The sequence below is a fragment of the Amblyomma mixtum genome, chromosome 9 (assembly GCF_055824585.1).
Source record: "Amblyomma mixtum isolate Tamu chromosome 9, ASM5582458v1, whole genome shotgun sequence".
Classification (NCBI taxonomy): Eukaryota; Metazoa; Arthropoda; class Arachnida; order Ixodida; family Ixodidae; genus Amblyomma; species Amblyomma mixtum.
The window spans coordinates 62,143,530-62,156,116 of NC_143020.1; the positions used below are offsets into that span (position 1 = coordinate 62,143,530).

A 12,587-nucleotide genomic window follows, 5' to 3' on the forward strand; every position below is an offset into this window, starting at 1 on the left:
TCAGCTATGGAAAGAAAAATGATAGGTGTAACGTTAAGAGATCGGAAGAGGGCGGAGTTGGTGAGGGAACAAACGCGGGTTAATTATATCCTAGTTGAAATCAAGAGGAAGAAATGGGCTTGGGCAGAGCATGTAATGCGAAGGCATGTTGACCGCTGGTCCTTAAGGGTAACGGAGTGGATTCCAAGAGAAGGCAAACGTAGCAGGGGACGGCAGAAAGTTAGGTGGGTGGATGAGATTAAGAAATTTGCGGAGATACAATGGCCGCAACTGGCAAAGGACAGGGTTAATTGGAGAGACAGGGGAGAGGCCTTTGCCCGGCAGTGGGTGTAGTCAGGCTGATGATGATGATGAATCCGTAGGTCCTGACCCGACCAAATGGTCGTTAGCATGTCTGTTAAAAAAAGGAGAGCAAAATGAATCACTGATCATGTGTCTGCCCACCGGCGTACATAAGGTGAATTGGCGCTGACGATGAAAAAGTTGAAGACGCACATAACTCTACAACAATAACTGATGGGCACATTGGTCAGGCATGATTTCTTGTCCAACAGCGCAACGGTACAAGGCCGGAGGACAAGAAGGGACGATACACAGCGCTGTATCGTCCCTTCTTGTCCTCTGGCCTTGTGCCGTTGCGCTGTTGCAGAAGAAGCGCATAACTGCCTACCTGGGACGTAGAAAACTCCATCGCGCTTTCAGGTACGAGGTGGAGGTGTCCACCTGTGAAAAACGTCGCTTTCGCTCAGTATTTCACGTTTAGCAGTGCTAAACCACCAGCAGTTTATTTCACGCACCGACGACACGCGACATATACTTTCTCCAACGATGCTTCATGCTGTCACGCAAACTCATCGCTGCCAGCTCTTGGGAGGTCTCTACCATAGAGCAAAAATCGCAAAACTGTGTTCTGAAGCGGCACTGGCTATGTTCAAAGACAGCATTCCCAGAGAGAGATACAGAGAGGGAAAGGCAGGGATGTTAACCAGGAAGATTTCCGGTTGGCTACCCTGCACTGGGGAAGAGAATGAGGGATTAAAAGGGAAGAGAGAAGGAACGAGAGACAGTCACAGTCCATCGTTCAAGGCAGTCTCTCGGAAAAAACAAAACAGCGCCTTGTGAGCCTTGATGGTAGTCGAGTGTTGTGGCCACGGACCGATGGTCTTGGCCTCTGTGAAAGGGCGAGGATCAAGGTGGTCCAGAGCGCAACACAGCTTACGTCTTTCATTAACGAAGACAGGTCACTCACACAAGAGATGATACTGGTTGTCGTTGTGTGGGGGAACCCAGTGGAGCACATCTGTAAGTTCACGTCGAACGGAGACGACGACTTTGCAGGTTCTGTTGCGCGTGAGAGAAGTAAATGCTTCATAGCCGGAGCAATCCCAAGTGCTCCTTAGAATCCCGGCTATATCCTTTGAGTGATCAGCTTAATGTGAAAGAGCTTTTTGAACAGAAGCAAGATTTGCTTTTCTATCGGACACGTGCAATTAAATGTGTTTTCACTTTGACTGCGCGGAGAGAAACCGCAAGAAATCACTAATTTTAATGTTTCAATGGCTAACATTCCACGCTGCAAGCGCAAAATGGCTAGAAGGAACTGATCATCCATCCTCTCAGAGATCAGTGCTTCAGGTTACTGCTAATGACTTAACACATTCCCTGGCATCTACGGGCTGCGGTACGGCAACCGCAGGCGCAGCAGGATGGCACGAATTACTGCCATAGGCATGCTATGAATTTTCATCACCAACAAAGCTAAAATTAAAGGCCTGTGGTGTTACACGCGCGCTGAACGTCAAGAGGGCCTATGTGTAGTGTCAGGCTAGAATATGTTGGCAAGAATGTCAGGAACAGAGGCAGAAACAGACCTAAGAAATCGCCGGTGCTTACCGCTTGTTTTTTATCTTTCGCCCGTCCTGAATAACGGCACAGCGCCTCTGGCACAAGATGTTCGAGACTATTGCTGAGGCTCGGCTTCCCACTACGCTGGCTTTGTCTGTGGGGATTGCGCTTCGTCGGTACAGACCCCGCTACCCGGATCCATACGTTGAGGGCGACAGCGAGCCGCGGAACTACTCGATCATGCATCAGTGCACGCGCTTCGATGAACCTCAACTGGTGGACGTTCTAGAGGTAAGACCCGGAGAAAGAAAAATTTCCACATGTACCCTGGCGTAAACGTACAGTCTTTGTCAAAAGTAACCAGGCTGCATGGTTTGCTTCTAGCTCATACAGTGGAGCCCTTACAGCTACCTCGAAGCTGAAATGGTCGTTAAAGGTAAGGACTGGGGGTCTTCTTACCTTCCAACAACTTTTGGTCTTCAGGAAAGTCACAAGGGCTCCACTACAAGCAAACCATGCAGCCTGGTTACTTTTGACAAAGACTACCTACACACACACGAGCGCAAGTACGTGGGAGATAGAGAGCTTTAAAATTATTCAGGGCATGGATGTTATTCACCCCCCCCCCCCCCCCAACACACACACACACATTCACCACTGTGTGTTGCAAGCAGTACAGTTTCCTGAGGATATAGATGGTAATGTAGCCATTGACCGAAAAACACGTAAACAAGGAATCCTGAGAGGGAGTCGATTAACTTTAATAAAGCCATTAATATAAATTTACTTCCAGAATCATCCAAAACAGTTCTGAAATTGAAATGTGCCACACTGGATTAAGAAGAACGTGCGCGACAAGTACCACCATATCCGCCTTTACATGACTACGGCAGGCGTTTATAAATAAAGAATATTATTTCTCGGTCGCCTTCGATCTAGAGATTGTAGCGGAAACAAATTATACACAACCATTTAGACCTAGAAAAAGACGCATTAGCAAGTTTTTCATTTTGTAGGAAAGCACGTTTTACTCTTTACATCTAGACGTAAACACACATGAAATAACGAATAGGAAGACCAAGAGCGTACTCACAACTTGATTTATCGCCCCGAAAAGAATTTATCACACCGAAAAGCTACATGCTGTAACAAAACATTAGTTTGCAGCCGGAAACAAACCTTACAAATAAAAAAACAAAAGTGATTCCCCTCCTCTCATCAGTACAAAATTCCAAGTCATTCATATAGCTACCCAAATGATAAAGCCTGATGACGAACTTTTCTTTTCCGGCAATCCTAATGTAATACGTTTCCATACAATCTCTTTCAGGTATATTTGTTGCAATTTCTATCATGGCTGTGTTCGTATCCCAGCTCATGCGAGTGCGAAAATTGAAGGGAGGCTGTTGGCATCGACTTGCTCTCAATATGAGCTAAAATCCATCTGTGCCTAAATGTATGATAGCCAGATAATGAGAGCTGCATTTTTAATTAAAAAGGTCGAATTTACCGCCACTTCAAAGAGAGTCCTGGCCGCCCAGGAAAAAAATTAGAAGGCTCCAAAATCCGGACAAAAGCACAAAGGAAAGAACAAAAGAAAGATGAAATATTTTTGTAGAACAAGTCGCCATTCAGCCTTTCTTTACTGCCAAGCAGCTACTTAGTACACATTAACGCCCATGTATTCTGGGTGTTGTTTTCGACGCTCTTAAACACGAATGCATCACTTATTTAAGCTCATAAGGTCTCTTAAGATACGTTGAAATATTAAGAACAAAAACTGACGTTTGCTCCTGTCCTCGAAATCTTCAAGCAACAGAGATAGCGGCGAACATTTCGGGTGTGCGCTTTCATGTTGTGGTGTAATGAGAGCTTCATTTGCAGTGCTGGTACCGGTGTTCAGGCTGCCTGCTTTGTTTGGCGCACTGCTCCTGCAATTATGTTAGTACTCATTGCTATACTGTGACTACAATAACAACAACTCACCCACACGCTGATCATGTGCTAATGAGGGAATCCTAATACTGTAATAAGCAAGCAGGAAAAGAGGCACGCAAGTGCGCTTGCCATTCTTTACTTGCCATCGTGTAAGTAACTTGTTTGGAGGGGTACGCGCATTGAACCAGCTCAGTTTTCCGCTGTGTGGTGATCACATGACAGCTGTAAGGCGTGTTCGGGAATGCGGCCGCGTGAGCCGTCGCGATGTCAATTTGTACTTCGGCACGCAGCTAGCACTCCGAGTGTGTTATTGCAGCATAGTCCGTCCGTCCTGTATTCCAGAAGCGGTGATCGAGCTTCACCTGCTAACACCTTGTGACGTAACGACAAATAGGATGCCACTATTGATATCGCACAGCTGAAAGTGTTTTTTTGGTTGTCTTTTATATACAGGGCGTTCTGTATTTATCTGTCCTGGTTGTAAAAAATTATCCCGCGCAAACAACTGGTCTTTTTCTGCTCAAGAACTGACCATAGAGTAGCTCGTGACAGTCTGCGTTATTCGATAAATAATTTAACAACGAAACTTGCCTGGACTGCCCGGAATCAGCGAAAAACTGGACGGTCGTCTGCGCGCAGAATTTTCATCGAGGTGAGTTGAGTAGCCGATTTGAGAGCTTGCGCCATCTGGCGAACAGCGAGACAATCTATATTCTTGCTCGGAGCTTGGGTAGGTCTTGCGATACCCCAGATGGCGCAGCCTGTCAAATCTGCTGCTGCGCTCGCCTAGACGAAAATTCTGCGTGCAGACGACTGCAGTTTTTCGCTGATTTCAGACAATTCGGGTAAGTTCCGACGTTTAAATTGTTTACCGAAAAACGCAGAATATCATAAGCTACTTGAGAAAAAAACAGCGCAAGAACAGGGACACAAGAAAAGAAGACGGGACAGGCGCTGACTAGCAACTGAAGGTTTATTGCACGGAACACGAAAAAATATACTCTGCAAACAACCAGGAGCACGCATGATCGACGCCAACAACACTGATTAGATGTTACAATCAGCCATGATCTTCATAAGCTACCCTACGGTCCATGCTTGAGCACTAACAGGCAAGTAGTTTGCGTAGGATAATTTTTTTGCAACCCAGAGAGATAAATACGGAACACCCTGTAGAGACTAAAAAAAGGCAATGACTCGAAACCATGCTGCAGCCTATTACAGCATTGTGGCATTGTTGGCAGCGCTTACGTGAGATTAAAACCACCCATTTTTGCCAGCTCTAGGGCAAACATGGTAGCGTGGTACGCCACTAACTTCGTCATTTGTCACCGCGGTATCGTAAAGCGTTTCTTGTAACACGTAATTAATTAAATGCAGGAGGTAGGCGTTGGTATGTCACAGTATCAGCGAGTGAAAGCACTTTTAAAGACGGCTGCATTCCTTACTGGCCCCTTCGTGACCCCTTGCGCTGTAGTACGGTTTGGCGTGTTCGCCCGCATGCCCATTCATGACCGGCAATCCAAGAAACGTCACAGGCGCGGCAGCAGTTGCAAGTTTCTGACTTTGTGGAATAAAACTGAACTAGAGAAGTTGAAAATGAAATTGCTTTAACTGTCAGGAGGAGTTGCTTTTGACCGGCTGCATGACACTAATTATCCTGATTGGAGCACATTGGGCGAAATCTCAGGATTACAACCATCTTTATAAAAATGCTGATGTGAGTACGAGAACAAATGCTCTGCGCTTATCAACAAGCGGGTGTTTATTGATATGGTCTTGCTCGCTTTCAGAACTACTACGTGTGCAATGTTTGTTTCCTTTGTCCTTTGAACATGCGTACGGTCGCATATTTAGTCACCGGTGTGCGATTTAATTTTGGGGGGTAAACCTTAGCTGGCTTCAATGGCGACGGTGCACCACACATCTGGGATCGCTGTTCCACTGGCCTCCCATCCTCGCGTACATCTTACCCGTTGGGAGGCTTTCGATAAAGCGCCGCTTATTGCCACATATTGCCCGCACCAAAGAAATTCGCGTGTTCGCTGCGCAGGTCTGCCAGCATTCGGAATGGAATTTCAAGTGGGACGCTGCAGCCATGAGCGAATTCATATTCGACAAGAATGAAAACTGGCTTTTCACTAACGACGGAACGCGGTCGCTTCGATACAAGGTGAGGTTGGCTTGCTCGTCATATTGCCTTCTACTGCTTACAATGAGGGCGCGGTCTTCCCAACTGCTGCTACAGGCTAGGCACATCTATCACGCGTTCTTTTGGTTGTCAGCGCTCAGGAAAACTCTTCTAGAAAACCCCCAATTATGTCATCAGCAACGAAAAAATTTCTAAAGCTGCAGGGAATTGAACCAAGTAACTTCAGATTGTGAGTGGAGCACGCATCTCATAGGCCACAAAACCGAATTGCTTCTTAGCGAGCACAGGTGAACTTAGTGTGTGCTTTGCATTACGACTGTATGCTAGTGAGCAGGTGTGTCTTTACAAAGGAAGAAATAAATATAAATTAAATTTTAATGCATTCGGCTTCAAATGAACGTAAGTTGTCTTGAGCACTATCCGTAATTTTTACACAATCGTCAGCCTTCAAGGACGGCGCTATACGTAGAACCTTGCAATAAGGGAGTAATTACTTATTGACATCCAGCCAGACTTCGCACGAGGTAGAACTATGTGCGAAACAAACAAAATGAAGCTTGCGTGCATGTTTGTACGTCCTCGGTTTCTTGTCATGGAATGTGTGCATGAAGGCCCCAAAAATCCATACTCCGGGCCCATAGTACACCAATAGTCAGTCTGCGCACTTCATCTTCATCATCAGCTTGAGTACGTCCACTGCAGGACAGAGGCGTTTCCATTGTCTCTCCAATCAACCCTGTCGTGTGCCAACTGCGGCGACATTATCCCCGCATACTTCTAACTATCCTAACCTAACTTTCTGCCGCCCGCTGCTACGCTCGCCTTCTCTTCGTATTCAGTCCGTTACCCTTAACGACCACAGGTTATACTACCTTCGCATTATATGCCGGACTGTAGCCCATTTATTCTTGTTAATTTTGTCTAGGACGCCATTATTCGAAACTATAGCGCAAAAAGGACACGGACGACACAGAACTGGACGGGACAGGAGCTGTCCTGACCAGTTTTGTGTCGTCCGTGTCTTTTTTGCGCTATGTTTTCGAAGAACTGTTACCAGCCAGCCCACACCTAACTACTGTTAGGAATGCCATTAACTTGCGTTTATTCTGTGACCCACTTTGCCCACTTCGTGTCCCTTTTACGTTACGGGTATCATTTTCCTTTCCATAGCTCGCTACGTTGTCTTCTAATTATGTTGAACCACTTTTGTTAGTTTCCACATTCCTGCCCCATATGCGAGTACCGGTGGAATACAGCAGTTATATACTTATCTCTTAAGGGGTACATGTAAACTGCCATTCATGGTCTGAAAGAACCGGCCGAATCCGCTCCGGCCCATTCTTAGTTATTTCCCTTTGGTGATCCAGATCTGCGATGACTACCCGCCCTAAGTAGACGTATTCCTTAACCCCTTCCAGAGCCTCACTACCAATTGTAAAATGCTGCTTCCTTGCGAGAAAGTTAAGGATTAATTTGGTTTTCGGCATATTAATTTGTGATTCACTGTTCTCCTCTGCTTGCCTGCTTCATTGACTAGGCAATTTCCTCGCTGGCGTCCCAGAACCCTCCTCGCAGTGCCGCCCCTCCTCCTCCTTTTTTTCTCCCTTCTCTTTTTTTCTTTCACGGCTGTTGCGCTCTTCGGTCTATTGATAGTATTTCTAGGGACCCTACTATTGACTCTATTCCTCAGGCGAGTCTGCCTCCGCGCACCGCCGCCGCGAATCTGCGCGTCTTCTGGACCACGCGGTCTGTGTTCTTTAATATTTTTCATGTTTTATAGTTTAATTTCTTTAATATTTTGTTTCTTTTCATATTTGCATTTTTTATTTGTTTTATTTCACTCACGAAACCCGCGCGTTCACTAGATGTGCCTTTATTCTTGCTCAAACCGTGTTCGTGGCGGAATGGCAGCGACTACGCTTGAAGTGCCAAACGCCCCAGCTGGTTCGATTCCCAGTCTCAATAAAGTTTTTTTTTCTTCGCCGGAACTCGAACACACTTGCTAGCATTCCCTGCTCACGGCAGTATGCGGCATTAAAGGATTTCGCCTTAATAAAGCGATTCTGCTCGTATTTTCTTTCACAGCTGTTCTGCTCCTGGCGAGCTTCTAGGGCGGCCGGCTCGCGATTTTCGCGTCGCCCTTCGAGCCATTTGTGTGGCCGGCACGTTCCTCGCGCAAAGAAGGCGACTGCGCACGTACTTAAACTGGCGTTAAAGGGCGATTCACACGATGGTCCGTTCGCCCGCGGCCCGCGCACTCTCCTTCCGTGACATTCTCTCCTATTACCGAGACGAACGAAGGGAATGCGCACCCCCTGCTCCGTCCCTCACCATAGCGCAGGCTGCACATTGGCGACAACTACAAACCCGGACTGCTCAATACCCAATACTGCTGCATGCCCGATACCCAGACCAATTCTCGTCATCATGCAAACTTTTGCGGCAAACCGGGCGCCCCTACTATTTACATCATTGGCAATAAACGTTTCCACCACCACCTACGTGTTCACACCACCTACGTGTTCATGCGTCAGCACATTGAGAGGCGCGCTGACCAGGCCGCGGTCCAGAAGACGCGCAGATTCGCGGCGGCGGTGCGCGGAGGCAGACTCGCCGGAGGAATAGACCGAAGAGCGCAACAGCCGTGAAAGAAAAAAAGAGGAGAAGGAAGAAAGAGAACAGGAGGAGGGGAGCGGAAGAGGAAGGGCGGCGCTGCGAGGAGGGTTCTGGGACGCCAGCGAGGAAATTGCCCATTGACTATGCTTTGCACTTCACCTCGCGAATTACTTAAGATGCCAATGTCATAAGCGAATCACAGATTACTTATCCACAACTATTCCCAACTGAAGCCCTTGAATATCTCATGTAAACAGGCGGTGAATAGCATTGGAGAGATCGAGTCTTCGTGCCTTACACCCTTCCTTACTGGGATTTTATTGCTGACTTTATGGAGGTCTATGACAGCTGTGCAGCCTTAATAGACATCTTCTTGTATTTTTACACAAGGTTCTTGCACACCCTGATTCCGTGATGCATGCATGACCACTTCGGTTTAGAGTGAGTCAAATGCTTTCTCGTGATCTACGAGGGGTGCATATCGGAGTTGTTTATATTTTGCGAATTTTACTATCAACTGATTGGTAGTGTGAATGTGCGCTATTGTGGACTATCCTTTACTAAAACCACCTAAACTACGTTAAAAGCAATACGAGAAAACTGATGCCGGGAAGAGGAAAATGCTGTCAGTGTATTCGAGTATTCAGGATGAACCCTACGCTGCTAAAACTAAGTCTTTGAATGCCTTTTATTGGCGCTGAAGCTTCGATATTTCTCCTTCCCCGCAATGCCCAGAAGAGGTCAGGTGCCGGCCTCATTGGCGCGATCTCCGCATGCTTTAGGTGCTGGAGCAGTGCCAGGTCATTTATTCTAAATGAATAGACAGAACTTATTGCATGCAACCTTCTTTAGAGACAACAGAATCTAAGTGGAACGGCGGTGAAAGTGCTAACATCGTACGAATAGAAAGACCGTGTACTTATAGGGCTATATAACTACACGCCTGAGCACATGTAAACACGGCGCCCGTCGAACGTTCCATATTTTTGGGCCTACTTTGCTGCGCAAGAAGCTACCTGGTTTACCTACTTTACTCAAAACTTCTGAAATCTTTCACCCAAAACTACTTTTATGCTATTGACAGGGTAAAATTTTGGGTGAGTTGGTTACGGTATTCCTCTACTAAAGCGCGACGAATGAAAAACAGAGGAAAGGAAAACGCAGGGACACAGCACAGCGCTGTGTTTTGTCCCTGCGTGTTACTTTCTTTGATGTCCTGTTTGTCGGGCTGTCACCATAGAATACCTTTGACACCCGAGGCCATGTATCGGTAGAAGTAAAGTGTCTGTTGCATGCTTGACATCGTAAACTGTATTGACGGATAGCCTAGCTGTGATTCCAGGATTCCAAAAAGTAGCCTAATGCTTTCCATTCAGCTGATTGAACTGTTTTGTACACCTTCGCTGAGACAGCATTTAGGCGTTCAGCAGCTATGAAGAGACTGCTCGATTTGGCAAACTCGACTCAACTCTTTTACAATTTGCAGAAGGTGAGGAATCATGCATGCGGATCTTCTTTGGCACAAAAGATGCAGGAACATCTAATAGCAAAAGCCAAAAAGAAAGGCCTACTCGTTTTGCACTGCTCGGTTTCACTCATTTCTAAATAACCGTCAAAAATGAACGCGATATACGCATACAAGAAATAGAACCAAAAGTGAATTAAAAGCCTCCGCCGCATAACTGGAATATAAGGTACAAACCTTAGATTCGGGGTACAGATATCAACCCGTTCTGGTTGGAATAAAAGACCACCTGCTGCATTTTTATCTCAGGCACATCCGATAAGACGTGTACGTTCATGAAAACACGACATGCCACTCCTGCCCAAGCGTGAAAGTAAACGACTTTAGACTCGTGTAAAGTAGCGGAGGATTCTGTTTTTACAGGTTCTGTTGCCGAAACGTCTCCTGATACATATTGTTCCCTGCTTATCGATAGCGGGAATATCAAACGAGAGGCGGTCCTCTTATTTCACCACACGAGCGAAATATCTCCTCGGCAGTTAATTCTAATGAACCCACTTAGTAATGCGGCACGAGATGCAAGACGTGGTTATTGCAAGAAATTTCTCCTGTGGGAACAGTTTGGATAGTCAGGCGGTTATTTCATTTCATTTCATTTCATTTATTGATCACTTAAAGGCCCGAAGGCATTACATAAGGGGGGGGGGGGCATATTGGTTTCCAACGGCGATGATGGGAACATGCATAACAATAAAAAGAACAAACATACAAACAAACATAAAAGGGGTTGCAGTCATATCAGGGTTTCTCTCTATATGGCACGGATCTCTTAAATCATAGCTGAAAATTGTTTGTTGGAGAAAGGAGCCATTTAATTTTCTAATATGTCAGTGTGCCACGCTAATACTGCTTGAGAACAAAAGTAGAGATCCGGTCGCCTTTTTTTCTGCTGGAAGTAAGTATTTCCTAAGGATATCCAAAATCTTGCAGCCCGCTGACGGAGATAACATGCAATGCATTCGTTGCAACGTATTCCTCTTCTATCACATGCTACGCGTCATTTTGCACACCATACAAAAACAAGTGTTAATTCAGCAAGTCCGCCACAATTAAGCTCCCTCTGACACTTCTGACTCAGGAACGCCTCTCCAGCAATATCTTTGTACAACAGTCACAAGCACCCCTTTTTTGTTCATCCAGTTCACGATCACTAACATGACTACGGTGATATCGCCGGCTATGCCTCACTGAGTTTTTTGCAATAGTGAGTTCTGTCTTCGCATTTTACGAAAAGTAGTGCGATTGTTGATATATATTTTTTTCTCTCTCAACAGCTATGTGAAGCCAAGAAGAATTACACGCGGCTGAAGTACACCATAGCCGCTATGGATATCGACTACTCGGACCAACGTTTCGACAAACTCTACCTGCTGAGCAATCTGACCTTTTGTTTCCAAAACACCTACACCACGCCGGATATGACAGAATGCTGCGAAAATTTAGATTACTCTCGACCATGTCATGAATACCATAGATAAATTTTACTCAGCTGCCAGCATCACTAAGTAAAGGAGAATACTTCAGAGCGAACGCGCTTCCCAAGACCGCCCTAGATACATTATTGATATTGTTGTCCACAAAGGAAGATTATTTCGTTACGCTTTGGTTCTTTTCTCGTTTCATCTTGATCTCATTTCATATTGTTTCCTAGGCCTCAGTCTTGGTAGAAGAGAAGCCGTCGCCCCCACATCACCCGCAGCCCGGATGCGGCCCACTAAATTATATCTTTGTGTTTCAAGAGGACACGATCCGATAGGTTTATGGAGGAAAGCTGAGTTCTGTAAATAAAGTAGAAAGAGAGGGGGGGGGGGGGGGGGGTGTTCTGTGCTGTGGAATGCTTCCTGTATTCTCCGTTTGCACTAGAACTGCGCCTTCTAGTGAAAACCAAATGGCCCAGCTCGTGGCTGTTGCGAAAATAATAGCGACGTACTGGCGTTTTTTTTTTGTTCACTTTTGTGTCATGCCCCGTGTCGCTGCATTGTGTCATGCATGAAATTTCTGATGCTCTGGGGCAGTGAAATACGCAAGCAGTTGTCGTTCGTTACAATATGCGGGAGAAATGTGGTCCTTGATAGTGACTGCAGCTCCCGCCGTACATAACATATTATACCAGCAGGTGATCCAAGATTTGCGACCAATTCAAACTCATATTCGCGCCTAAGCAACTCATTCACACACCTATTTCTGCAAATCGACTCCTCGGTTAGTGTTTAAAGAGAGATCTATATTGACGTTAAGAGATCGGAAGAGGGCGGAGTGGGTGAGGGAACAAACGCGGGTTAATGACATCTTAATTGAAATCAAGAGGAAGAAATGGGCTTGGGCAGGGCATGTAATGCGAAGGCAAGATAACCGCTGGTCCTTAAGGGTAACGGAGTGGATTCCAAGAGAAAGCAAACGTAGCAGGGGACGGCAGAAAGTTAGGTGGGCGGATGAGATTAAGAAGTTTGGGGGGATACAGTGGCGGCAACTGACAAAGGACTGGGTTAATTGGAGAGATATGGCAGAGGC

At 46.1% G+C, this 12,587-nt stretch overlaps 1 protein-coding gene across 1 annotated transcript in view; it reads left to right on the top strand.

Moving 5' to 3' along the window:
* The window catches only part of LOC149329297 (uncharacterized), a 52,154-nt gene extending 40,520 nt beyond the window's left edge, over positions 1-11,634 (top strand). Inside the window, exons 11-13 of the mRNA XM_089559223.1 lie at positions 1,936-2,136; positions 5,837-5,956; positions 11,351-11,634. Of these exons, the coding sequence (XP_089415349.1) occupies positions 1,936-2,136; positions 5,837-5,956; positions 11,351-11,554 (525 nt within the window). The 3' untranslated portion in view covers positions 11,555-11,634. The remainder of the gene's footprint in view (positions 1-1,935; positions 2,137-5,836; positions 5,957-11,350) is intronic.
* Positions 11,635-12,587: the final 953 nt, after the last annotated feature.